General features: G+C 45.8%; 1 protein-coding gene across 2 annotated transcripts in view; it reads left to right on the top strand.

Moving 5' to 3' along the window:
* The window catches only part of KCNQ5 (potassium voltage-gated channel subfamily Q member 5), a 592302-nt gene extending 565401 nt beyond the window's left edge, over window positions 1-26901 (top strand). For both annotated transcript variants that reach the window (XM_065911591.1, XM_065911592.1), the window contains 4 exons: window positions 709-817; window positions 18658-18789; window positions 22669-22795; window positions 24766-26901. In XM_065911591.1, the coding sequence (XP_065767663.1) occupies window positions 709-817; window positions 18658-18789; window positions 22669-22795; window positions 24766-25677 (1280 nt within the window). In that variant the 3' untranslated portion in view covers window positions 25678-26901. The remainder of the gene's footprint in view (window positions 1-708; window positions 818-18657; window positions 18790-22668; window positions 22796-24765) is intronic.
* The last annotated feature ends 19 nt before the right edge of the window (window positions 26902-26920 follow it).

Below are 26920 nucleotides of genomic sequence, written 5' to 3' on the forward strand. Positions count from 1 at the left end.
AACCCTGCTTCCTTTTCCAAACTTTGCAATTAAGCTGAAAGTTGTTTTGCCCAGTTTCTGAGGCATGGACTTTCTTATCCTGTCTGAGAACCTGCTCTCAGCTTCAGTCGTGCCATTATCAGCAAGCTCTGTCCTGAGCTGTCCATGTCGAGTAACTGACAGGGAAACAGTGTTCTTGGAGCCAGACGCTCAGCACCCTCGTTCAGGGTGTGGGGCTCCTGGGGTCACGGTGTGGGCATCAACCTCCGTCTAGTTGCCAGTTCATTAGATGTCCAAAACCTGCTTTCCTAACTCCAAACAGCTGCTTTTTGAGCTCTGGCTATTAGTTTCAAAAGAACTGAGCAAAAGAGCAATGTGGTTGAGCACAAATCCATCACCACCGCTGGGAAGAAAGGATGTCGACGGCCCCATGTCCCCTGGCAGACAGTTCAGAAGGGTAGTCATGTCAAGTTACGTGAAATGGGTGGGCTTGCAGAAAAAGGAGAAAGGATAATGTTGGGGAAAGCAATTGGCAACCTCATACGTATGGATTTATAAGCTGAGTCTGTGAGACCCCCACCCTATGGAAGACCAACTGGGGAACGAGTTTTAAATCACCACTGTAATATTGTAAAGTAATTAGCCTCCAGCTAATAAAAATAAATGGAAAAAAATAAAAATAGAAAATCACCACTGTGCTGTCATCTGACTGGCTCTTTTCTCCTGCAGCTGACACAGCGCTTGGCACCGATGACGTGTATGATGACAAAGGATGCCAGTGTGACGTGTCCGTCGAGGACCTCACGCCACCGCTGAAAACCGTCATTCGGGCAATCAGGTTTGGTGACAACGTTCCACAAAATGATTCCAAGACCTCCCGCTCATTGTTTCAATCACTGTGTTGCTAAGTTCTCTTTCTTGCCAGTGAAAGTGAAAGTGAAAGTTGCTCAGTCATGTCTGACTCTTTGAGACCCCATGGACTATACAGTTCATGGAATTCCCCAGGCCAGAATACTGGAGTGGGTAGCCTTTCCCTTCTCCAGGGGATCTTCCCCAACCCAGGGATCGAACCCAGGTCTCCCGCATTACAGATGGCTTCTTTACCAGATGAGGCACCAGGGAATCTCCCAGAATAATTTCTTTCTTTCTTTCTTCCTATTCATCCACATGCCTATTAAACTGTGAGATATTTTTTCTTAATACAGAACTTGACTGTGTTCAGCATGAGATGTGTTATAAGTGGCGAGTGGAATTTGAAAAGCCAGGCTGGGTTCCAGACAGATCACATGAGAATTGGCTGATCGTGTGAATCTGTTGCTTTGGTGTATAGATACAGCTGAATGTTTTGACTTATTTTTATGATTGATGCTTCAATCCCTATTCTGTACTTTGTGTCAAAGAAGAGTCCTTCTTTGTTATTTCAAAGCAGGTTGAGTTCTGAACATGGGGAGCCTGAGTGCTTTCAGGGAGCTGCAGCTGTCCTGCCAAAATTTATTTGTAAAGTCTGACCATGGTACACATTCTCTCCTGATGGTGGAAAATTGAGAGTGTGTCCAAAGCAACTTGTATCTCCAGGATTCATTCCCACAAACAATCCAGGATCCATACTAAATGAGCTGCTGCTGTTCTGCCCACCCAGTTCAGTCCCTTTGGGAGAATGTGTATCTGTCACGGATGCCAAGTGGCTGGCTGTCTGCAAAAAATGAACGCCTCTGCTCTCTTTGGCTTCTCCTGCCTCTTGCCAGGAAGCCTGGGGAGGGCTGAAACTATCCAGCCCAGTGTAGCCACCCAGGTATGTGGTCTGAGCTCAGACATCAGTGCGATTGATTTTGCATTGCTGGTTTGAGCATCTTGTTAAAAGTCTCTGTACTCTGTGGTCAAGTTTGTCTTGGAGAGTAGAGGTGAGTTATAAAGATTTGGGTATTAGTAAATGTTTGCAGGGACAAAAAACTGTGATATGATGAAAATGTTTGTCCAGAAGGTGCTTAAATTTTACCTGTAGCAACAGCCCACACAGAAGTGAAGCTAAGCCTGGTCACTCCCCTCCAGAACCTGCGAGCAACTCCCCAGTGGTAGGGCACCTGTGTGTCCTGGGCCTCTTTTTTTTTCATGACCATTCCTGACTTTCCTTGTCTTTCTCAGAGGCCCCTAGTTTGGGCAGTTGCGTGCTCACCCTGCCCCCTGGGATCCCAGAAACCTTGGGTAATATTTAATCCAGAAAACCTCAGGATATATAATAAATGTATCTGCAGCCTCCATTAGATGGATTGAAAGGATCTTTCCTGCACTGCCCATCACTGTAGGCACCAGTCACATGAGGTAATTCACATTTGAATTAATTACAATGGAATAAGGAGCTTCCCAGGGGGCACCAGGGGAAAAGAACCTGCCTGCTAATGCAGAAGACACAAGAGACACGGGTTCAAGCCCTGGGTTGGGAAGACCCCCAAAGTAGGAAATGGCAGCCCACTCCAGTATTCTTGCCTGGAAAATTCCAAAGACAGAGGAGCCTGGTGGGCTATAGTCCACGGGGCTGCAAAAGGAGCTGGACGTGACTAAGCCCATGATATGACACAACAGTGGGATAAATGCAAAACTGAGTTCATCAGTGGTATGGCCAACACGTAAAGTGCTCAGGGTCCATGTGCTGCCATGGCTCCCATGTTGGGCAGAGACACAGTGCATTTCCATCACTGCGGGACTTTCTCCAGGACTTGCTGGCCTACAAGTGACCTTGAAATTCTTTCCATCCATCATGACAGCCATCAGAGACCCTTGGTCTAATTTGCAACAAATACAGTAAAATCTTATCTTCAGGGAACAGATTAAGTTTGCTATAAGTCATACTTAACCCAATTTGTGTCATTTCCCTAGACCTTCTGAAGCTTTTTGCTTTTGCCTTACAACCTACACAAAGAATCTTGAACTGTGAGAAGAAAAAAAAAAAGATGAAATGGGTTTATTCTGCCAACTCAGCACCTTAGCAGCAGCTTGCAATTTATTTTGTTCTACTGTGCTCTTACAACCTGACTGATTTTTGAAAAGTTATTTGCAGAATTCCCTTGCTTTTCAGAATTCATTCTTGGTTCTTATTTTTAACAGGACTTTATTATTTACACATCTCTCCTTTTTGTGGATTTCGAAAGCTCTCTGCTTGCTACTTCATAACTCTTGATGTGGTGTTTTTCTTCCCTGTTTCCCAATTCTGCTTAGTGGGTTTTTTTTTTAATCACTTCTGAGTTCCATTTAAAATTGTTTGCTTCTATAGAAACATAATAGCTACACTCAATAGTTAATAACTTAATTGGAAATCTTTGACTTATGATAGAACTTTTAATATCTAAGAATTAAAGAACTAACCAATGCAGTCAGCAGTTCTGAAAAGAAGTCTGCAAGTAGAAGTTCCTAAATCTTATGCAAAAGTGTCCTTTTCCTGAGCTTAATTATATAACAAACTGAACATCAATTGACTGGAATGTTTTTGCTAGAACACGCCCACCGCCCACAGCTCACCTGAAATAGGATTTTATATGTATGTTACTGACTGCAAGTGTGAACCATCTATTATTCATCTCAGAAATGGCTACTCTGTTTTTGGCATTTTCCTTGTTTTCTTTTGGTTGTTTGATTATTTAACATAACAACTTGAACATGCCTTTTGTTTTCCAGCAGCTCTAATAATAATAGTTTTCCTAAGAGACAAATTAAAATTAAAATGTGTAACAAAAAATATGTATTCCACTGCAAGGATGACAGCATGTAAAATAGTATGATTACATTCACAAAGAGTTAAGTAGGAATTCTTATTTTCAGTTATTAGTATTTATTAAGTCTCTGACATTTTCTAGTTATTTTTTAAAATAAACATTCTCAGGTAATAAGATGATTAAGGTCACTCTCCAAATTCATCTGGATTCCATTCCTGATGAATCTATGATTCTTGATGTCTCATCACAACAAGAATTCAGTGAGAGACAAAGTGATAGGCAAGAAAGTGAAAGAAAAGTGAAGTCGTTCAGTTGTGTCTGACTCTTTGCGACCCCATGGACTGTAGCCTACCAGGCTCCTCTGTCCATGGGATTTTCCAGGCAAGAGTACTGGAGTGATTTGACAATTCCTTCTCCAGGGGATCTTCCCAACCCAAGGGTCGAACCCAGGTCTCCTGCATTGCAAGTAGACGCTTTACCGTCTGAGCCACCAGGGAAGTCTAGGTAAGAAAGGTAAGAAACTGATTTATTTAGCGAGAAACACAGAGCATAAATAGAGGGTAGGCCATCTCAAAAGGGGAGACGCCCTGGAATATGGGGTGGTTAGCGTTAATGAGCTGAGTAATTTCATAGGCTCATGAGCAGGAGCCTATGGGCTATTTATTCCAACTGTTTGGAAGGGGCAGAGATTTCCAGGAATTGGGCCACCACCCACATTTTGCTCTTTGATGGTCGACCTCAGAACTCTCGTGGTGCCTGGGGGTGTGTCACTTAGCTAATATATTACAGTAAGCGTATAGTGAGGCTTTAAGTCCTCTGGAAATCGAATCTTCCACCATCTTGGACCCAGTTGGTTCTAACCAGTTTTAATCAAGCCCTATGGCCATAGCTTCCCTGGTGGCTCAGATGGTAAAGAATCTGCCTGTGATGCAGGAGACCCAGGTTCTATCCCTGGGTTGGGAAGATCCCCTGGAGAAGGAAATGACCACCCATTTCAGTATTCTTGCCCGGAGAATCCCATGGACAGAGGAGCTTGATGGGCTACAGTCCGTGGGATTGCAAAGAGTTGGACACGACTGAGCGACTAACACTTTAGAAAGAATGGTCATGTCATTCTTTTAAAGGTCATGCCCTGCCTCTTTTCTCCTGTTTCAATTCCATTACCTAAATGCACTTGGAGACTTTTTTTTTAATGAATGACATCATTTTTTATAGTAGTGAACAGCAGCTATTCTTGGACATTTCCAAGCTATGCCTTAAAAGACAGAAAAATACTTTGTTTAGTTCCTCCAGGCTTGCCACAGAGTTTTTTCAAAATATTTTTAGTTGGAGTGCATGAGGTTGTTGGAAATATGTTTTCAAACTCATCTCTGGGAGAGAAGACTGAACTTATTTTTAACAAAAGTTCTGTATCTTGTTAATGATTTAATTCAAACACTGTTAAGTTTCTTTGCATCCACTCATATAAATTAATTCCCAAATAGAAAAATGAAATTAGCAGGGAAGTAAACAGATGACAAGAAAATTGATAAACTCTTGAAAATACAACTATAGTTGACCCTTGATCATTGCAGAGTCAGGGGTGCCAACTCCCTATGTAGTTGAAAATCTGCATGTAACTTACATGACGTCCCACAAACTTAACTACCAGTAGCCTGCTCTTCACCAGAAGGCTTCCCTATCTATAACATAAACAGTCAATTAACACATATTTTGTACATGTAACATATACAGTATTTTTACCAAAAATCCAGCTAGAGAAAAGAAGATGTTATTAAGAAAATCACAAAGAAGAGAGAATACATTTACAGTATTGAGCTGTATTATAAGTATGTTTACAGATGAATCATCTCCCTGTACCTACAATATTGCCTCACTCAAAACACTGGAGATGTTATATGTATTACTAACACTGGACATCCAAAATGAAAAGATAATATGAAAAAAACAATTCATATTTATTTATATTTATTTACAGGTAAAACAATTCCTGCATTGATAATGAAGCAGCAATGTGATTGCTTCATGGTAGCTTACCTTATACACTAATGAATGACTCATTATTAAAATTTTTAGGGCGCACAGCACAGCCAGGTTCATAATACAGTATTGAAACACTATGAGATTAAAAAATAAAAACTTCCCTGTGCTTGTAAGCTGATGTGCAGTTTCTCCAATTATGAGAGAGAGGCATACTGTACAGTTTTGCAGTTCTTTGAAAGTGAAGTTATAAAACAGTAAGAAAGCTAACATGTTATTAATTTTATATTAAATATCACTCATGTCTAGGTAAAGATAGATTGTGCTGTGCCTAGTCATTCAGTCATGTCTGACTCTTTGTGACCCTATGGACTATAGCCCAGTAGGTTCCTCTGTCCATGGGAATTCTCCAGGCAAGAATCCTGGAATGGGTTTCCATGCCCTCCTCCAGAGGATCTTCCCAACCCAGGGATCAAACCCAGGTCTCCTGCATGGCAGGTGGATTCTTTTCTGTCTGAGCCACCAGGGAAGCCCAAGAATACCAGAGTAGGTAAACTCTCCCTTCTCCAGGGGATCTTCCCGACTCAGGGATTGAACCAGGGCCTCCTGCATTGCAGGCAGATTCTTCACCAGCTGAGCTACCAGGGAAGCCCCAAAGATAGATTAATATTTACATATGTTTTATGCATTCATGACATACCTAACTTTTTCTTAATTTTTTTCAGTATCTTTAGCTATGTGATTCATCTGACTTTTTTCGAATTGTCACAGATCTCAAAAAAATTTTCCAATATATTTATTTGGAAAAAAAAATCCACATATAAAGGAACCCAAGCAATTCAAGCCCATGTTGGTCAAGGGTCCCCTGTATTATGGTATATACATATACCATATGCTAGGTATATGTATATCCCCGTGCTAGGGCTGCCATAGCAGAACACCACCTTTCCAGGGGCTTAACCACCAGAGCTTTGTTCTCTCACAGTTCTAGAGGCTTGAAGTCCAAGATCAAAGCCCCCTCAGGGCTGGTTTCTTCTGAGGGCTCTCTCCTTGGCCTCAGACGGCCACCTCCTCATCGTATCCTATGCGGTCTTCCCTCTGTATGTGTCTGCATCCAAATCTCCCTTTATAAAGACAGCAGTTAGAGTGGGATTGGGTCTCCGCTAACATCTCATATTAACTTATCCACATCTTTAAAGACCCTGTCCCCAAATACAGCTACATTCTGAGGCCCTGGGCTTTGACATAGAATCTGGGGGTAGAGGGGCAGACACAATTCAGCCCATGACACGGGGTAAGACACCAGTTTTTCTATCACTGCTCAAAAAGTACTTTCTCAAGCACAATATCAAAATTTTCAGATTAAAAATAAGCCCATTGAGTACCTGGATATTCCTTGCAACATCAGCCATCTGGGAGTATCTGAGCACGTCCCTGGCTCACCTTGCAGGCTTGCACTGGCTCTGTGTAAACACTGCGTAAGTGTGAATCTGAGGCCAGTTTTCACCCCCAAATCAGGATATGCTCATCAGATGGTGAAGAATATGCCTGCAGTGCAGGGGAAACCAAGGTTCAATCCCTGGGTTGGGAAGATCCCCTAGAAAAAGGAATAATGGAAATCCACTGCAGTATTCTTGCCTGGAGAATTCTGTGGACGAGAAGAGACTAGTGGGCTACAGTCTATGGCGTCACAGTCAGACACAACTGAGTGAAACTTTCACTTTCATGTATTTGAAATAATAAATGCTAAAAGTCATAGTCAGTAAAACTCTACATTTATAAAAAGCTCTTGGAAATTCATCTTTAAAAATACAAAAGAGATGGTCGTATCTGCATTCCCACTGCACGAGGCTGGATAAGTTCTCAGATGTACTCAGCAAGACTGCACGGGCGCCCCGGGTACAGGCCGGGGTGACTGGGCAACGGACTTGGTCTGTTAGAACCTTGAGAGGCAACTCTTGCCTGCTTCTCACGGTATTTTTTTCATAGAATCACCACATCTAGGATGAAGGCCGCTCCTAATGAGATCCTCAGCACCTGTGGTTCTAGTTTGCATAACCATGTTTTCTGTCCGTCGTCAAGAAGTGAATCAGAATTACAGTGCACCCTGTTTTCCTTGTGAGGAGAACCAAAACAAAGCAGAGAAGATCACCCAGTGTGCGCAGGAGAGATGGCCGGAAGTGGGGTGGGTCATGACCTCAACAGCGCCTCGCACACTGTCTCCCGCAGACGTGACCTCTTATTTCTTGGATGGAACCAGCCTTCCAGATAATTAGATGATAAATGAGGTCCGAGGTAAAAACTCAAAGATTCTTTTTATAATGTGCATTTTTTAATTGAAGTATAGTTGATTCACATGTTGTATTCATTTCTACTGTATAGCACAGTGATTCACCTATATAGATACACTCTTTTCCACATTCTTTTCCATTATGGTTTATCACAAGACACTGAATATAGTTCCCTGTGCCGTACAGTAGGACCTTACTATTTTTTCATGCTGTATATAGTAGTGACAGCCTTTATTTTCCTGGGCTCCAAAATCACTGCAGACGGTGACTGCAGCCATGAAATTAAAAGGCACTTGCTCTTTGGAAGAAAAGCTATGACCAACCTAGACAGCATATTAAAAACCAGAGACATCACTTTGCCAAGAAAGGTCCATATAGTCAAAGCTATGGTTTTACCAGTAGTCATGTACAGATGTAAGAGTTGGACCACAAAGAAGGCTGAACGCTGAATAACTGATGCTTTCTGTGGTGCTGGGGAAAACTCTTAAGAGAGCGATCAAACCAGTCAATCCTAAAGGAAATCAACCCTGAATATTCAATAGAAGGACTGATGCTGAAGCTAAGCTCCAATACTTCAACCACCTGATTCCAAGAGCCAATTCATTAGAAGAGACCATGATGCTGGGAAAGTTAGAAGGCAGAAGGGGACAACCGAAGATAAGGTGTTTAGATGGCATCGCTGACTCTCTGGACTTGAGTTTGAACCAACTCTGGGAGATAGTGAAGGACAAGGAAGCCTGGCATGCTGGCCATGGGGTCACAAAGAGTCGGACACTGTTGAGTGACTGAACAACAAAATATAACACTTTGCATCTGCTAACCCCAAACTCCCCATCCTTGGTTGAAACTGCACCCTGACTTTACCAGGCCCCACAGGTTAATTCTCCCCTCGCCCCCTCCCCCGGCCCTAGGGCTACTCAGGAAGGTGGTCCAGGAAAGCAGCCACTGTGCCACCCGGGGCAACCCGCATCACCTCCCTGTGACCTCCCCTCCTCATGGGTGACTTGGATCTGGGACAGCGCTGACCCTCGTGGTGGCGAGGATCACCCAGGTTCCCCCCTGCAGGGCTCTGGGCACTGGGCCAGCATCCTAACCCTGGGTCTGGGCTCCCTGGGGACCAGCCCACCCTCTGCTCAGGCCAGACCGCCTCCTCTGGGAGCTCCCCCTGCTGGGTCAAGGCTGCCTGCTGCGTGAAAGAAGCCCTGCTTTTCCCCATCTGCGGGTCCGCCTGCTCCCACTTGCCTAGGTCCCTTCTGTTTCCCCTTAAAGTTACCCCCGAACCATGAGCGCCTCGGGGTGCTGTGCAGCCCCCCGAAGTCCCCCTCCCAGAGTCCAGGACACAATTCTCCTCCGCCTCCTCCACCTACACAAACCTCCAGACACACTGAAATAGTCACTTTCTCCTCGATGTGGTACAATAGTAAGGAGGAAGATCGCCTACAGAGAGCCGCGAGGGGCTGATGTGTGGTCCCGGAGTGTGTCCGGGCGACTGCCTGACCGAGAGCTCGGAAGGACATGATGCGGGGAGGGGAGGCCAGACCAGAGGCGCAGGGAGGCGAGGGGCGTCCGCGTGCAGAGGTGACCCTCCTGAGGGACGCATCATCCCAGCACATGGGAGAGGCACTCTGGCTGCAGCGGGGGAACAGGCTGCAAAGAGGGGGCGCTGGTTGTTAACAGGGCTTCCCAGGTGGCAGAGCCCTAACCCAAGCAGGAGACGCAAGAGACGCCCATTCTGATCCCGGGGTCAGGAAGATCCCCTGGAGTAGGAAATCGCAACCTGCTCCAGTGTTTTGCCTGGGGGGAAAAAAAAAATCCCATGGACAGAGGAGCCTGGCGAGCTACAGTCCATGGGGTCGCAAAAAGTCAGACACAGCTGAGCGACAGCACACACTATTTGCTACAGACCCCCGGGCTTGGGGGGCGGAGCCACGCAGTCACGGTGAAAAGAAGGGAGAGTGGAGGCCCAGGCGCTTCAGATGCAAGGGATAACGGGGGATCAAGGCTCTTCCGATGCAAAAGATAATGGGAGATCGGGGCTCCGTGATGCAAACAATAATGGGAGACTGGATATTTAGTGGTTGGAGAGGAGGGAATGGAGCGGGAGGAATCCATGAGATGCCCTGATGCTGAGTCAGGGGCAGCTGGGAGCGGGGGAGAGGGGTGGGGCATATGGTTGCAAGTGTCTTTGGGGGCTGCGGTGGGCTTAGCAGGCAGGTGGACCCCTGGACGTGAAGCCTAGGAGACAAGCTAGGAACCAGGACAGACTTGGTCATCGTCAGTGCTAATATGGATGGCTTCCAGAACATCCTGGAGAAAGTGTGGTCCACACTGAATCCAGGTTCACAAGCTGTAAAGACCCAGGGAAGGGAACAGGAGCTGATGGAGGCAAAGCTGGGGCAACCAGATGGAGGGACCAGGAGGGGGAATAGAGGAGGGGTGAGGAGAGCCTCAAGAGAAGGAGGCAGGGTCCTCTGTGGTTAAACTCTGCTGAAAGGTCAAGAAAAGAAAGAGGGACAAGGTCCTTGGAATCAGCAACAAAGAGGTCACCTGGAAATTTAGAGAAATTTTCAATAGAGGCCAAAATGTTGGAGCCAGAGTGTAAGCACATTTTTTTTTAATTAGAATCTTTCTCTCCAGTAGGAACATAGATGAGGCATAAAGAATATCTTTATAACTAGCAAAGATTCATCAGCTCTTCTGAAATTGCTCAGATCTGATCAGCCAAGAGAAGAGCCCCAGAAGACTTGTCAATTTCTGATTGGGACGTGGAGATCACGCCTGGCTGTAAACCCAGGTTGAGCCAGGAGGTTTCCCGGTTTTCTCGTCCTGAGTTCTTCCTATTCTTGAAGGCATGCAGGTTCTCTTACCAGCCTCTAAAATGCATTCTCAACTCCGCATCCTTAAATCTCACTCCAAACTTCAGACAAGAATATACTCCACAAATAGAGAAGAAGAGGCACATGTCTGCCATTGTGTGTTTTTGTTAAAACCCACAAGCTGTTTAATCATCACCAGCTCTTTAACTTTGCCGATGGCATCTGTGCTGTTTTAGCAGAGGTGATGAGTCTTTGTTTGCAAGTCACTAGGAAGACATTCTTGCCAGCTAAGTCTGTGACATGTGACAGGACAGGACGCTGCTAGGGAATATTTTATGAATCATTTAGCACAGATTTTTTAATCAGCTAATATCCTCCCTGGAATATTCTTTTTGTTTGTTTCTGTTTTGAAGATAATTGCTTGTGGCTACATTTTGCCCTGAGGCTACATTAAACCAGTGTGTTCACTGAAAACACACTTACTTTGCAGCATCTAATTTTTAACCTTTTATTTTGGTATAATTTAAACTGAATCTCCTATTCATTACCAAGATCAAAAATATTCAAGAGCAATCAACATGTATGGACAGTTTGTTTACTTACTTGTTTGTTTCAAACTTTAAAGTTTATGCAGGATTTTATACTCCCAGGAAAATGAAATTCCCCAGTGTATTCATGGTTACCATATTAGTGCTCAGAAAATTCTAGGAAGGAAAGTTACACATTTGTAGACTGGCTTGGATCCAGAAGTTCTTGCTTGGGTTTTACTACTCTTATCTCTTTGAAAGAAAGCCAAATATTATGAAATAGAAGAACCTAGTAGATTTTGAGTGTGCTACAATACTAGGGGAGTTCCCCGGTGGCCTAGTAGATAAGATTCCTAGTAGATAAGACTTCACTGCCACGGCCTGGGCTCAATTCCTGGTTGGGAAACTGAGATCCCACAAGCCATATGGTGTGGTCAAAAAAAAAAGAAAGTGTCTCCCTTTAAAAAAACAAAAGTGAAATATTAAGCATTAGAAGGAAAACCCTATTCCCAGTGGTGGAAGCAACATGACCCTAAAACTTCCCTGACCCCTAAGTCAGCCAAGTGAGGTATCTGCTTTCCCCTTAAGTGAGGACATCTGGTAGACTATGGAGCTGATTTATGTGTCTATCAAGAGCTGACAGCAAGAAAATGAAACTGACCAGTGCATCCTCTTCATGCCTGGAGTTCCTTGGTCACTGACTGGTAGCCCTGTCAGTGTGAAAAGTAAAAATGAAAGTGTCAGTCACTCCATCGTGTCTGACTCTCTGTGACCCCGTGGACCATGGCCCACCAAGCTGCTCTGTCCATGGAATTCTCCAGGCAAGAATATTGGAGTTTTGGTGTATGATTCTATAACTAGTTTTGAAGAGTTTCAAAGTCTAGAAGATACCATATACATGAAGGCAGAATGTATTATTGAATCATGATTTTATGTTAACAGGAAAATAACATTAATGAATCATCCAAACAACTGATCAACACACCTTCAGTGGAGACCCAAATTATCAAGTTCCACAGGCCTACTTATCTAGAAGTAGGATCTGTTCCATGATCAGCCCCCCACAAATTGACCCGTTTTGAAAAGGCTAGAGCGAGAGAGATTTCTGACAGAGGCCCTGGGTCACTTCAAAGATGAGCCCCAGGACCCCTGCTCTTCAGGCAGATAGATGCTGTACTTCTCATGGGAGTAACAAGTCAGGGGATTGAATTTGCCAAACCGGGAAAGAAGTGGATGTGGAATGCAGGTCACTAGAGGAGATCCGCACAGTGCACCAGTGTAGATCCACACCAAAAACATAAGATCTGGAACACAGTGGACCGTTTCTGAGCCCTGCGAAGTTTGTCATCTGTCCCCAGAGACGGGGTTGCAGAGTGGGAAGACTTTGGGCTACACAGCGCTCTCCCATATGTCTGTGACCCTCCGTCGTGACCTCTGGCCTCCAGCATGAAGCCTGGCACATCAGGGGCCCCCAGTGAGGAGTGAACGACCCGGTCCCGCTCACCAGCATCCTTTGGCATCGCTCAGGGAAGCACCCACCCTGAGCTCATCGAGATTCCCCAGGCTCTGGGCGCTTGGGGCCCTTGAGTCCTGTTGGAGCCCTTGAGTCCTGTTGGGGCCCCTGGCCGCAGGCACTGTGGCCTCCACCGAGACCCCAGAGATGGAGAGGCTGAGACCAGCGGGTCCTGCAGGCCTCTTGGGCTCAATGCTCTCTTGCAGTGGAGCCAGGCCCTGCACACACTAACAGGAGCTCAATGAGTGTTTGTTGTGAGGATGAACGGATCCATCGCCAGGCATATCCTCTCCCTTCCCAGGCAGCCCTTGAGAAGCTAACGGGACGTGTTGGCTGGCTCCTGGTGGAACTTCAGGTCTTCCCTGGGGGGAGCGGGGCAGGAAGCACTGCGCTCTGACTGAAGGCCTGACACCCAGGCCCACGGTTCACACCACCTCGTGGGCCTGATCTGTGTGACTCGGCTGATACCCAAATGCGCCTTCACTCCTTCGCAGGGAGGTGGGGCGCCGAGGTCATTCTGCTCCACCCCCACCCCAATTCCGCCTCCTGCCAGTAGTACTCAACCGGGGCTGCAGGTTCGAATCGCCAGAGGCGGTTTATAAAGTCTCAGGATCAATTAAATGGCGTTTCTGGAGGTGGGAGCGGGCACCCGGCTTTTTTAAGCAGCTTGCTGGGGACGCTGCTCTCTTTAGGGCCAATGAGACCGCCTCTCGGGTTCACGGTCGGAGCCCTCCGCCCGCAAGTGGTTCGGCTGCTGCCCGCCTGTCCGTCGGTCTGGTGGTGGCCACGGTCACCCCGCGTTTGCTTCCTAGTCTCATCTCTGCATGTTCACACGCGGGGTTTTTAACCCCGACTTAAGAGGCCTGAGATAAGACTTTTGCAAGATTCTGTGACTCGTGGCATCACAACAAGTGCACCTCCGCTTCCTTATAAGTGCACATGTGTTGTGTGTATATATAGCTATACTCCGCTCGGAGTGTAATTTGCTGCGGCGATTTCTTCGTGCTCAGAGAACTGCTTGAGCAGATTTCTTCCGTTTTCAAGCCAGGGGCCCGTTCAGGTTTGTGGTGAATCTCTTGCTCCCTCTCGTGGTCACGCCGGGGCATGTCGGCTGCAAGAGGAACTTCTGGACTCCTGGCCCGCTCAGGCACCCCCAGTAGTGAGGATGCTAGCTTCAGGGTCTTTTGCTATTTGCTGCAGTGTTCGCCCCCAGAGTGCAGTGAGACGGTAACCTACCGGCCCACCTTTTGTCCTGCTCCGAAGGCCCTTCCAGCAACGCCGGAAAGAACAAGCCATGCACGTGGCAAAATTTTATCCAGTGCCTGCTACCTGCTAGGCATGAGAGTGAAAAGAGGCGGTTCATGTAAAGTATCGTTTCTGCCGCTGTTATTTTGTGTTAAAATATTAACATCTTAATACTAAGACAAGAGTAAAACATTGTGATTAAGAGCTCAGTGATGGAGCGACACTGGTTCGGATTCCACACTGACAGGCTGTTGAACTTCAGGCAAGTCACTTCACTTCTTCAGGCCTCAGCTTGCTTATCTGCAAAATGGAGCTGACTAGAGTCCCCATGTCATAGGTTAAACTACAGAGTACTGCCTGGCAGTACTGTTATCTTAATCATTTAGTGCATTATAAAGGTTCTAATTTCACTATAGAATGGTTGCTCAAACCCTCCTTCCTATCGGTCAATTCATAGATCATATTAAGCTTCTTCTATTGTTGTTGTTGTTGTTTAGTCGCTCAGCTGTGTCTGACTCTTTGCGACCCCATGGATTGCAGCATGCCAGGCTTCCCTGTCCTTCACCATCTCCTGGAGTTTGCTCAAACTCACATCCGTTGAATTGGTGAGGCCATCCAACCATCTCATCCTCTGTCGTCCCCTTCTCCTCCTGCCCTCAATCTTTCCCAGCATCAGAGTCTTTTCCAATGAGTTGGCTCTTTGCATCAGGTGGACAAAGTATTGGAGCTTCAGCTTCAGCATCAGTCCTTCCAGTGAACATTCAGGGTTGATTTCCTTAGGATGGACTGGTTTGATCTCCTTGCTGTCCAAGGGACTTTCAAGAGTCTTCTCCAGCACCAGTTTGAAAGCATCAGTTCTTCAGTGCTCAGCCTTCTTTGTGGTCCAACTCACATCCGTACATGACTGCTGGAAAAGCCATAATTAGGGATAAGGGAACCCACACTGGACATGGCCTAATTTCTGGGAGGGGCCCTCTGAGAGAGCGCAGGGGGTCAGTTCAAGGGCCCCCCCTTCTTGGACCCCCAAGAAGACACAGCTGGTGGTGAGATGACAAGACAACGTGGCCTCTAGTTTACTTGTGAGAGTGTCAGCGGACACACAGAGGATGCAGGAGAGTGTCCAGTGATTGGACCGCCAGACGTTCTCCTGAGCCTGTACAAGCGTGCCTGCCTGGCCTGGCCCGGTGGCTGCAGCTTAGTGGGGCAGTAAATGCTCGGGCCTGGGTTTCCACAAACTCTACCTGGTACTGCTTCTGTGACCTTGGATGGCTTCCCTGACCTCCAGAGCCTTCACTTGACACAAATATTAAATGTGGAAAATTCTTAGGGTTTCATGCGACATCATGGAGGTAGAGGGCTTAGTGCAGGGCCAGTCATCTTGCAAGGGCACAGAGGTGGGAGAGTCACCCGTGTGAGGATGGGGAGGGTGAGACCTTCACATCCTACCGTCCAGCTCCACGTCCAGGAGATGGGAACCCTGGGACCTTGGATCCAGCTCATGACATGGTAGAGACAGAAGCCATCTGCGTTGTCCTGGGGTCGCCAGGGAGGCGAGGGGGCTTAGCTCAGTCTCCCAGGTTTTCCACTCTCTTCCTTCTGATTCCACCCATGCAAATCAAGTCCAGACCCTATGACAAGAGAGAGGGGATTGGGTGGAGGGAAGGAAGCCGAAGTGCCTGGATGGTATAAACATCTGAAATCACCTACCCGCACGACCAGGGTCTTCGCTCAGAAAGAGCCGTCACCCGATGGCCATGACTTCCGGGGAGCACTCCTCCCATCCACGTCCCCGGGGAGCAAGCCTGGCACTCAGGATCCTTTACGAGCATCTATAGCAATCTCCTAGGGACAGAAAACTAAGGTTTTGCTCTATTCGGACTTTAACCGCATGTGTTCATCCCTGTTTTCCTCATGGTCCTATGATATATAAATTTCATTCAGCCACCAGGCTCTCCCCATCCTTACCCTGGACAGTTTCATTTTGCTATTAGCTCTCTCTACATTCGGGACTTACTGGGTAATGATTGTGTCATTTGCTCCTTACTTTCAGTGTTTTTTTCATTTCTCCTTCTACATAATAATATCTTATTACTTGTGATTTAATTGTTCTCTGAAATCCTAATTATATTAGTAATTTAAGGGAAAAGAATATTTTCATGATTTTCAGGAGCAGTTCTATTTAAAGAATTCTTTGCTGAATCAGAGCCCTAATTATTAATGAATAAACATTTATTTTACTTTAGCAAGTTTTTTTTGTATTCATGAAACAGAGTCAATGGCTTAAGCTCTGCCTCAAATGTGCCTTGAAGAACTCAGATCTGTTTTATTCAGAAGATCTCAGAAGTGTTCCCTGTCACAGAACAACATAAACAGCTTTGTACAACTAGGTAGGAGCTGGTCCCCAGCCGTCTCTGCCAGGGATTGTTTGAGATGCTGGGATGGAAAACAGCCTCTGCCATCAGCGAATCTCCTCGAGAATCCAGAAGGGCTGGCATGGTCCTGCAGGCAGATGAATGAGGGCAAGGGATGAGTGTCTGGAGACAGGAGGTGGGTGCTCACCCCCTACCCTGAGACCCCCTCCCCTCACCAGGGAGCTGCCATCGGAGCCTCCAAACAATTCCTCCCTGCATTCAGGGACCTCATACAGCCTGGTGGAGGCAGATATATAAGCAAATAATTACAGAAGCAGTTTTATTTCAAGAATTTGTTAATAAAGGTTAATAGACCAGTGACTACTTTGAAAGAATGGCAGAAGCTTCTATTAAACCTGGCGTCAGAACTGAGTCTTAACGATCTTGTAGGATTTCAGGAAGAGGAAAGAGCATACACAAACAATTGTGGTATGCAGTTGAGTGGTGTGTTTGTGGTCCTGCAAGTTCCAAGGAGGAAGTGGAGGAGAGAGGTACGCAGAGGCCAGGCCATCAACAGCCTTATAGGATGTGCTAAGGAGGGTAATGTTTACCCAAGAGGCCAAGGAAAACCAATGTGGTTGAGGAAGAGGGTAAGAATATTAAGAACAAGTGATTCAAGAATGATTTGGAAATGCCCTGGCTATCCATGGTTAGGACTCCCCACCACCATTGCAGTAGGTATGGGTTCAGTCTCTGGTCAGAGAACTAAGACCCTGCAAGTCAAATGGTACAGGCAAGAAAAAGGGGGGAAAGAAAGAAAAAGAAATGATTCAGCAGTGATTAGAATACAGTCAATATGAATTCAATAGTAAATTATAGGATCGAGTTTGGGGCTTAATAACCAATAAGACAACTTGGATTCATTGCAATCAACTGTCACTTAGGATAGGCAATTTTCCATTTAAACTGCATCATCCCACTTTCCACCAAGGAGCAATACCTTTTGGTTCAGAGAACCTAGTTGACTGATTCCCAGCCAGGGACCCATGAGTACGATAATAGGAGTCTATGAGCCAATTAATAGTTGAATAAACACCAACCAGTTACACATATACCTGCAGTAAGGCTGCACAGATGCAATAAAATGCTATGCTTCTCTGCTTTCTCCAGGAATTATATCAAGTTGTTGTAGCAACTGGTTATCTTAGGCAGCTTAGCTATTCAGGGCATCATGAAATGTCTTGATGAAATATTGTTTTAAAACATGAGTCCATGTTGTAAGATAGGGTATTGTAATTAAAAAGACTTCTGATTCTGAAAAGTCTAGACATCCAGCTTAGGTGATGAGTGTGTTATGTTTGAAACATAAAGAACTTAGGTAGCTAATTGAGCAGTATTCTGCAGAAATAATTTATGAAGCCAATTTTCATAAATTTCTCTACAAATTTACATTTCCTTAGAGAGAATTGAGTTTCGTGGCATATCTGCATCTCCAGAATGCATATACCTATATAAAAGACCATTTTGACAACATTTATATTTTATACGGTGGTTAACACCACCCTATATCTTGGACCACTGGCGGGGGCAGGGGTTGTCACATGAGAAGGGTAGAATTGCATTTTGACTTTGATTTTAATTCAGGGTTTCAGTGGACTTTAAAAAGGTGCAAGAATTAGTATTAATATTTAGTCTCTTTTGTAGTGGGTTTCCCTGGTGGCTCAGTGGTAAAGAATCCGCCTGCCAATGCAGGAGACGCAGGTTCAATCTCTCAGTTGGGAAGATCCCCTGGAGGAGGAGATGGCAACCCACGCCAGTATTCTTGTCTGGAGAATCCCATGGACAGAGGAGCCTGGAGGGCTGCAGTCCAAAGTGTTGGACGTGACTTAGCGACTAAACAACAACTGTTTTGTAATATGTTTTTCTACCCTCTGGCAACCCACTCCAGTATTCTTGCCTGGAAAATCCCATGGACGGAGGAGCCTGGTAGGCTACAGTCCATGGGGTCACAAAGAGTGGGACACGACTGAGTGACTTCACTTCACTTTCTACCCTCGGGGTGTGCCTCCCAGGAGATAGTTCACAGAACCTCAGGCTTTCCTGTTACATTTCTGCAGGTGCAAGAACCTAAAATAACCTCATGCATGACTTTCTTCCCCCACCATTTCCTCTGTATACTAGTGAGCTGTTTGGGTAGCTTCTTTTAGTGAAGTTGCGGAGATTAATATATAATATGTTGCTCTTACAGAATTATGAAGTTTCATGTTGCAAAACGGAAGTTTAAGGAGACACTGCGCCCATACGATGTAAAAGATGTCATCGAGCAGTACTCTGCTGGCCACCTGGACATGCTGTGTAGGATTAAAAGCCTGCAGACACGGTGAGCACCTGGAAGGTCACGTGTTCTAAGGGGCAGGCGCAGAAAGTGCCGGGAGTCACCCCTCCATAGTAGCCAAGATTCCTGAATTCCTTGTTTCTGACTCGTTCTAAGGGGGCAGGCGCAGAAAGTGTCTGGAGTCACCTCTCCATAGTAGCCAAGATTCTTGAATTCCTTGTTTCTGACTCACTCTTGGTGGACAACCGGACTTCTGTGTTAAAATAGACTCTATTTAAATATAAATCAGGCACTGAAAACCTTTAAGTATGGGTAGCGTCTAGTGTCTCGTCTATGGAAATGGGGGTGTTGGCGGTGGCCGCAGAGGCCCATTGTGGGACTGCGTGATTTAAAGCAGGGGCTGCTGCTGTCATTTTGCTATTGCCTGAATCCTATATATCCTTCAGAAATAAGCTAGTCTTTCTCCTTCTTAAGCCTGACCCACCGTCCAGCCTACAAAGACAGACCTCTCCCTCCTCTGACCCCATGTGGCATGTAGAGTCCCCTGCAGGGCGCCATCATGCCCCTCACGGTGGGATCCTGCACTCAAGAGTCCAGGCAGAGAACCTGAGGTTCTCAAAAGCAGGGTTGGCTCCTGCATTGCTTCCCGGGGGCACGTCTGTTCCCCTGGCCCTGAACCAAGCCTGGGCCCGTCCCCTCATCCCAGTTCTGCAACAGGCTGGATACACACCGTCTTTCCAGTGAGCATCCTCTGGAGTGGCTGGAAGAAATGAGTATGTTACTCTAAACGTGTGCTTCATTGTGTTATCTTGAAGCCAAAATATTTAGCCAGTTCAGTTTGTCTTGCTTCATAACCAGGCCCAAATTACCAGCCTGGTAATTGAAGAGTTCTTAAAACACAGGGACTGAGTCTTCAACACGTGTTCATACACACGGCGCACGTAGCTCAGTGTGAGGCATATACTAGGCCCTCAGTAAAACACCCGTAGACTTGTAAAACCTTAGTTATGAAAATAACAAGTTTTTCACTTATTCATTAATGTACCGGGCACCCTGGACACCCAGAGATGAACAGATACGCCAGTCCTTGTGGAGCTTGCACTGGAGTAGATTAAATATCATGGTTGCCGGTACTTTTGTGCGCACAGAGTAAGCTGGAAAGTGGAGTCAGTATTCCTGATAATTCAGCTCTAAAACACACAAAAAGGAAGAAATTAATTCCAACATAGACTGATTCAGTCTCCTTGGAAATTGTTTTAACTCACCTGTGATCCTCTTACAACCTCTGCCTAAGCGGCCAAGGTCTTCCAAGTCTTTACTAGGACTCCCAGTGGGTTTTTTGTTTGTTTGCTTGCTTGTTTTGTTCTATTTTATTTTTTTTTAATTTTTTTAACTTTTTATTTTATGTTGGACTATAAACAGTTAACAATGTTGTGATAGTTTCAAGTGGACAGCAGAGGAACTCAGCCATGCATATACATGTATCCATTCTGCCCCAAACTGCCCTTCCATCCAGGCTCTTTTTATTTTTTTCTTCTTAACTTTTTAAGTTTTAATTTTTGTTTTTTTATTACAAATATAATTTGTTTTATTTTTCTTCATAGGGATAGGGTCACTAGTTAAAATACACTGTCAAATCTGCACTTTAAATTCCATATTGCAGTTGTAGAAATAGTTTATATAAATGGCATCCATAAATCATTTAAAGCAAAGGTTGAATGTAAATTAGGATCCTGTTATTTATTTCTATGATTATTTATGGTTTTCTGGTAAAGTTTTATTTATCTGAGGGTGAAGGAATTAATGTTTTTGAATGTGAAATATCTTTAAACTTAAAATTGATACCTTCCATAAATCAGCTGACCAGGAGAGAGTGCCAAAGCATTACAAACAGCAGCGTTTCCACTTAACATATGTTTGCTCAATGTTTTTTTATTGTTTGTTTGTTTTTATTGAAATATATTTAATTTACCATGTTGCATTAGTTCCGGGTGTGCCGCACAGTGATTCACTTACACATGCATATACATCTACTGCTTTCAGATTCTTTTCCTTTATGCATGTATGCTAAGTCGTTTCAGTCATATCCAACTCTTTAAGACCTTATGGACCCTAGCCCACCAGGCTCCTCTGTCCATGGGATTCTCCAGACAAGAATACTGGAGTGGGTTGTCATGCTCTCCTCCGGGGGATCTTCCTGACCCAGGGGATCGAACCCACATCTCTGACATCTCCTGCATTGGCAGACAGTTCTTTACCACTGGCGCCACCTGGGAAGTCTCTTTTCCCTTATAGGTTGTTACAAAATATTGAGTATAGTTGCCTCCCAATGTTTCTATAAAGGTCAACCACTACAGAATTTGCAGAGCTAATCTGGAGTTTCTCACTTATGTGGTGTATATATACCCTTCAACTAGAGTCCCCAGGATGGAGCTCTCTCATCTCCACATATCAGATATGTAATAAATGTTCACTTAAATGACCTGTTCTACTCAGTTCAGTTCAGTCGCTTAGTCATGTCCGACTGTTTGTGACCCCGTGGACTGCAGCACGCCAGGCCTCCCTGTCCATCACCAACTCCCGGAGCTTACTCAAACTCATGTCCATTGAGTTGGTGATGCCATCCAACCATCTCATCCTCTGTCATCCCTTTTTCCTCCTGCCTTCAATCTTCCCCAGCATCAGGGTCTTTTCCAATGAGTCAGTTCTTTGATCAGATGGCCAAAGTATTGGAGCTTCAGCTTCAACATTAGTCCTTCCAATGAATATTCAGGACTGATTTCCTTTAGGATGGACTGGTTTGCTCTCCTTGCAGTCCAAGGGACTCTCAAGAGTCTTCTCCAATATCACAGTCTAAAAGCATCAATTCTTTGGTACTCAGCTTTCCTTATAGTTCAGCTCCCACATCCATATATAACTACTGGAAAAACCATAGCTTTGACAAATGGACCTTTGTTGGCAAAGTAATGTCTCTGCTTTTTAACATGCTGTCTAGGTTGGTCATAGCTTTTCTCCCAAGAAGCAATTGTCTTTCAATTTCATGGCTGCAGTCACCATCTGCAGTGATCGTGGAGCCCAAAAATAAAGTCTCTCACTGTTTCCATTGTTTCCCCATCTATTTGTCATGAAGTGTTGGGACTGTATGCCATGATCTTAGTTTTTTGAATGTTGAGTTTTTAAGCCAACTTTTTCACTCTTTTTCACTTTCATCAAGAGGCTCTTTAGTTCTTCTTCACTTTCTGCCATAAGGGTGGTGTCATCTGTATATCTGAAGTTATTGATATTTCTCTCAGCAGTCTTGATTCCAGCTTGTGCTTCATCCAGCCCAGCATTTCACATGATGTACTCTGCATATAAGTTAAATAAGCAGGGTGACAATACACAGCCTTGACGTACTCCTTTCCCTGTTTGAAACCCATGAGTTGTTTCATGTCCGATTCTAACTGTTGCTTCCTGACCTGCATACAGATTTCTCAGGAGGCAGGTAAGGGGGTCTGGTATTCCCATCTCTTTCAGAATTTTCCAGTTTGTTGTGATCCACACAGTCAAAGGCTTTGGCGTAGTCAATAAAGCCCAATGTTCTGTTCTACTAACATGAAATAATTATGATTTTGTCATATTTTAAGTGACTGAATTCAGGAAATGCCTGATCAGAGGTGGAAACAGACAAATTACTTTGTAGGTTAGGACAAGTTTGCCTCCAGAAGCTTAGTCATAATAGATTTCATCGTCGACTAGAATAATGAGAAAATTAACCTTGTGTAATTTTCACATGAAGAAAATAAGTACCTCAACTGGAAGAAGTTCATTTTATTTCTTCTTATGTAGATCAGAGATAATTGCATTTTTATTTCCAAAACACTTTCTCTGGCTTAGGGCAGCCTCCACCTTTCGCACTCATAACCAGATCTCTCTTTCTGATAGTGTGGATCAAATTCTTGGAAAAGGACAAATCACGTCAGACAAGAAGAGCAGAGAGAAAATAACTGCAGAACACGAGGCCGCGGATGACCTCAGTATGCTTGGCCGGGTGGTCAAAGTTGAAAAACAGGTACAACTCAACTAAACTGCCTATGTTTTTAGGCAGACTTTTTTTTTCCAGTTTACTGCAATATAATTGACGTATATCCCTGTATAACTTTAAAGCATATAACATAACGGTCTGACCTACACGTACTGTGAATGATGACCACAGGAAGCTTAGTCAGCATGCATCATCTCACAGAGACACAACATAAAGAAAAGCAAAGAAAAAAAATTATTTTCCTTGTGACGAGAACTCTTAGAATCTGCTCTCTTAACATCTTTCCTGTGCATCACACGGCAGTATTAGCTATAGTTATCACTTTGTGCATCACATCCCAGCACTTGTTTTTCCATAACTAGAATCTTGAGCTTCCCAACCACCCTCCTCTGATTTCCCTCCCTCCAGCCCCTGCCTCTTGCAACCACAAATATGATCTTTTTCCCTATGTGTTTGGGGATTTTTTTTTTTTTTTTGTATTTTGTTTTAGGTATATTAACTGGTGTCGTCCAGTATTCACCTCTCTCTGTGTGATTTATTTGAGATAGCATAATGCCCTCAGGGTCCATCCATGTTGCTGCTAATGGCAGGATTTCCTCGGGATTTTTTTTTTAATGACTGAATAATATTCTATTGTATATACATGTACACCACAACTTATTTATCCATTGATCTGCCATAGACACTTGTTTCCATGTTTTGGCTGTTGTAAGTGGTGCCTCTATGAACACAGGGTGCAGATATCTTTTTGAGTTAATTTCTTGTTTCCTCTGTGTATGTGGCCAAGAATGGAATTGCTGGATCATGTGGTGACTCTATTCTTAATTTTTTTAAGGGATCTCCATATTGTTCTCCATAGTGGTTGCACCAATTTACCCTCCCACCAACAGCGAGGCAGGGTCCCCTTCTCTCCATATCCTCTCCAGCATTGTTATCTCTTGTCTTTTTGATGACAGCCATTCTAATAGGAGTGAAGTAGCCAGAATATTTTTTAATCAAAATTGATTATAAGCAATTGGGTGTATTTTAGTGATTGATTTTAAAAGGAAAAAAATCAAGAAAGAGCAAATAAATTTTCTTCATACATAGACCATGTTTTCCAAAACACTTGAATTTCTGTGTAAGAAATAGAAAATTTCCTCTCATCAATTAATACTTGAACTTCAAACAACTGTGGATTTCAACAGTAGAATAATAAAGTCAATTTTTTTAAATTTGTGTTTTGGTTATTTTCATTCTCTCTTTTGGGTCATTCTTAAAAACAGACAAACCACACATTTTAACTGGTGATGGACTGAATATTTGTTGACCCTAAGAGTGAGTATCTTCTCATACAAAGACAATTTTTAGAAGTCAAAATGCTCCTCTGATTTAATTATAAACATGCCAAGCATTCAATACCTGTATTTTAAAATTTAGAATTACCTAGATTGACCTAGGGTTGGGGTGGGGGGCGGGGAATTGTATTGTGTTTTGTTTTTTGTGGTTTTTGTTTGTTTGTTTGTTTGTTTGTTTTTTGCGGGGTGGAATGGGTGGATCTTAGCTCCCAGACCAGGGAGCCAGCCTGTGTCCCCTGCAGTGGAAGCAGAGTCCTAAGCACTGGACCGCTAGGGGAGCCCCCATATCTAGGTCTTGATTTCTTACAGAATTAGCTCCCTGCTGCACAGTGGAGTCCGGGAGTGTCCTCATGGAAGGGGCTGAGGAAGGGCAACCTGATGGCCAGGGGGATCTGAAGTTGCCTTTGTAGAGGGGCTTATACGGTCTTCGAAAACATCAAGTTTAAAGAATGGGGAGGAGAATGGTTCCGGTGAAAACGAGGCAAAGGCCAGAGCGTCCGCCCCCACGACCTCCCTTCCCATCCCCTCGGCTGGACCGTGCGTCCCAAGCGGGTCCTGAGTCAAGGCCGCGAAATGCCAGACACTCAGGACCTGCCGAGGGGTTGCAGCCTAACTTCACTCCTTAAACTCTTGTGAACAGGTGCCCGTTTCCGCTTTCAGGTCCAGTCCATCGAGGCCAAGTTGGACTGCCTGTTGGACATCTACCAGCAGGTGCTGCGGAAAGGCTCCGCTCCGGCCCTCGCGCTGGCCCCCTTCCCGAGCCCGCCCTTCGAGTGTGAACAGACGTCGGACTACCAGAGCCCGGGCGACGCCCGGGACCTCTCGGGCCCGGCGCCGGGCGGCGGCCTCCCGCGCTCCGCCAGCGCGGGCCTGGCGCGGGGCCTGCAACTCATCCTGGCGCCCGGCGAACTGGGCGCCCAGGCTCTCTATGCGTTCAGCCCCGCGCCGACGCCGGCGCTCGGGAGCCCGGGGGACGGCCCGGCGGCCCCGCGCGGTCTGGCTCCCCCGGCGGCGGCGGCGGGCGCGGCCCGGCCGGCGGCCCCCGCCACCCTGCAGATACCGGCCGCCCTGCCGGCGCTCGGGCCGCTGCCCCACGGCCCCGCCGGCGCCCCGGAGGCGCTCCCCGAGCTCAGCGCCCGCCTGGCGGCCGCCAAGGACCGCCTTCCGACCAAGGAGCGCGCCCTGCGCCAGAGCCTGGACCTGGGCGGGGCGGCCCTGCTGTCGGTCCGGCCCGCGGTGCCCCAGGACCCGGGCCGCTCGGTGTCGGCGCAGAACCTGGCCCGGTCCGCCGAGGACCTGGACGTGCAGCTGTCGGGGAGCGAGTCCAGCGGCTCCAGGGGCAGCCAAGAGTTTTACCCCAAGTGGCGGGAATCCAAGTTGTTTATCAGCGATGAAGAGGCGGCGGGTCCGGAGGACACCGGGACGGACGCCTTGGACGCGGTGCCGCCGGCCCGGGAGCCCGCCCCGGCGCCGGACTCTCTCAGGACTGGACGGTCGCGATCATCTCAGAGCTCGTGTCCGGCGGCGGGGGGCGCCGATGCCCTGGGCCGGCCACACGTGAGGCTGAAATGAGGCTTCCGATTGCCCCCCACCCCGGGGCCCGGCCGCCCCTTAGCCATACACATCGCTGCATGAACTCTCTGGAAAGCCCTTCTCAAAGGTTGAACCCACAAAAATCAGGAAGAACATGAAAGGCAGTTCCTAAGCCCGTTATCTTTCAATTGCATGAAAATGCATGTTTAGGGGATGCTGAACTTCAGGGTACGATATTGCCCCTCACTCAGTAAGGTACCTTGAGTTAAGAATCCCGAGACACCGACCCTGCTCGTGCTGCGGGGGGTGGGTGTGAAACGTCAAGGTCAGGTCCATTAGAAGATCCAACTCTGTGTTTTGAAATGATGGCTGTCGACACCTTCAAATGTCAGGCATTTCTGCTGGTGATAAAACGCAGAATTCATTTTCAAAATTCGGCCATAATGTACACGTGACACGGTGACCGTCATCAACAGCTGCTAACAAGGTACCCGTAACACAGAATCGGGGTATCAGACACGGCTGCCTGTTCAAGATGTAGATGCCAACCTGTCCTACCCAGCCATTTTATCATTAATGTAATTTGAATGTCAATCTGTGTGCTTTTGGTGACTTAACGCTGTGGCCAGCAATTTTGCACATCATTTTCATGTTTTGTTTGTTTGTTTGTTTTTAATGATGAGAATGTTCTTCAGTTAGAAAATGTGCAAATAATGAAATTCAGGGCCAGTGGGGCGAATAGGCTGACTCTTTGACATCTTTGACTTCATGGAAATAAATTCCCTGATGGCTCTATCAGCTGCTACGCAAGCAACCGAGTCCCAAGGAGTGTATGGCACGTGGGGCTGGGCTGACCCCTGTGCAGTGGCCCTGCCCAGGCCTGCAAGCCGCCTACAGAAGGGCAGTGTGAGGGGCTCTTCCCACTATGCTGATAGCCAGGCAGGCTCTCCGGGAGGACACATGAGACGGAGATGGGAATGGCTCAGAAAGAATTCTAACACCGGGAAATCAGTGATGCTCAAGAAAACGACCTCCCTGCTCCAGGGTGATGAGAGGGAGAGAAACAAACCAAAAGAAAAGAACTTGATTTTTTTTTAGAAAACAAATATTGTTAGGGAATTCAACTACCTAAACACCCCTTATTCTTATATATGAGCAGAGAGTTTTGCAAGGTATTTATTTTTTAATATGCCCTGAATGTGTTTTGCTATTATGTCATACATTTTGCATATGAAAGGCTAAAACTAAACCTCCTTTACTTTTTATACTGTAGTGGACATTT

The sequence above is a fragment of the Muntiacus reevesi genome, chromosome 19 (genome assembly GCF_963930625.1).
Source record: "Muntiacus reevesi chromosome 19, mMunRee1.1, whole genome shotgun sequence".
Taxonomy (NCBI): Eukaryota; Metazoa; Chordata; class Mammalia; order Artiodactyla; family Cervidae; genus Muntiacus; species Muntiacus reevesi.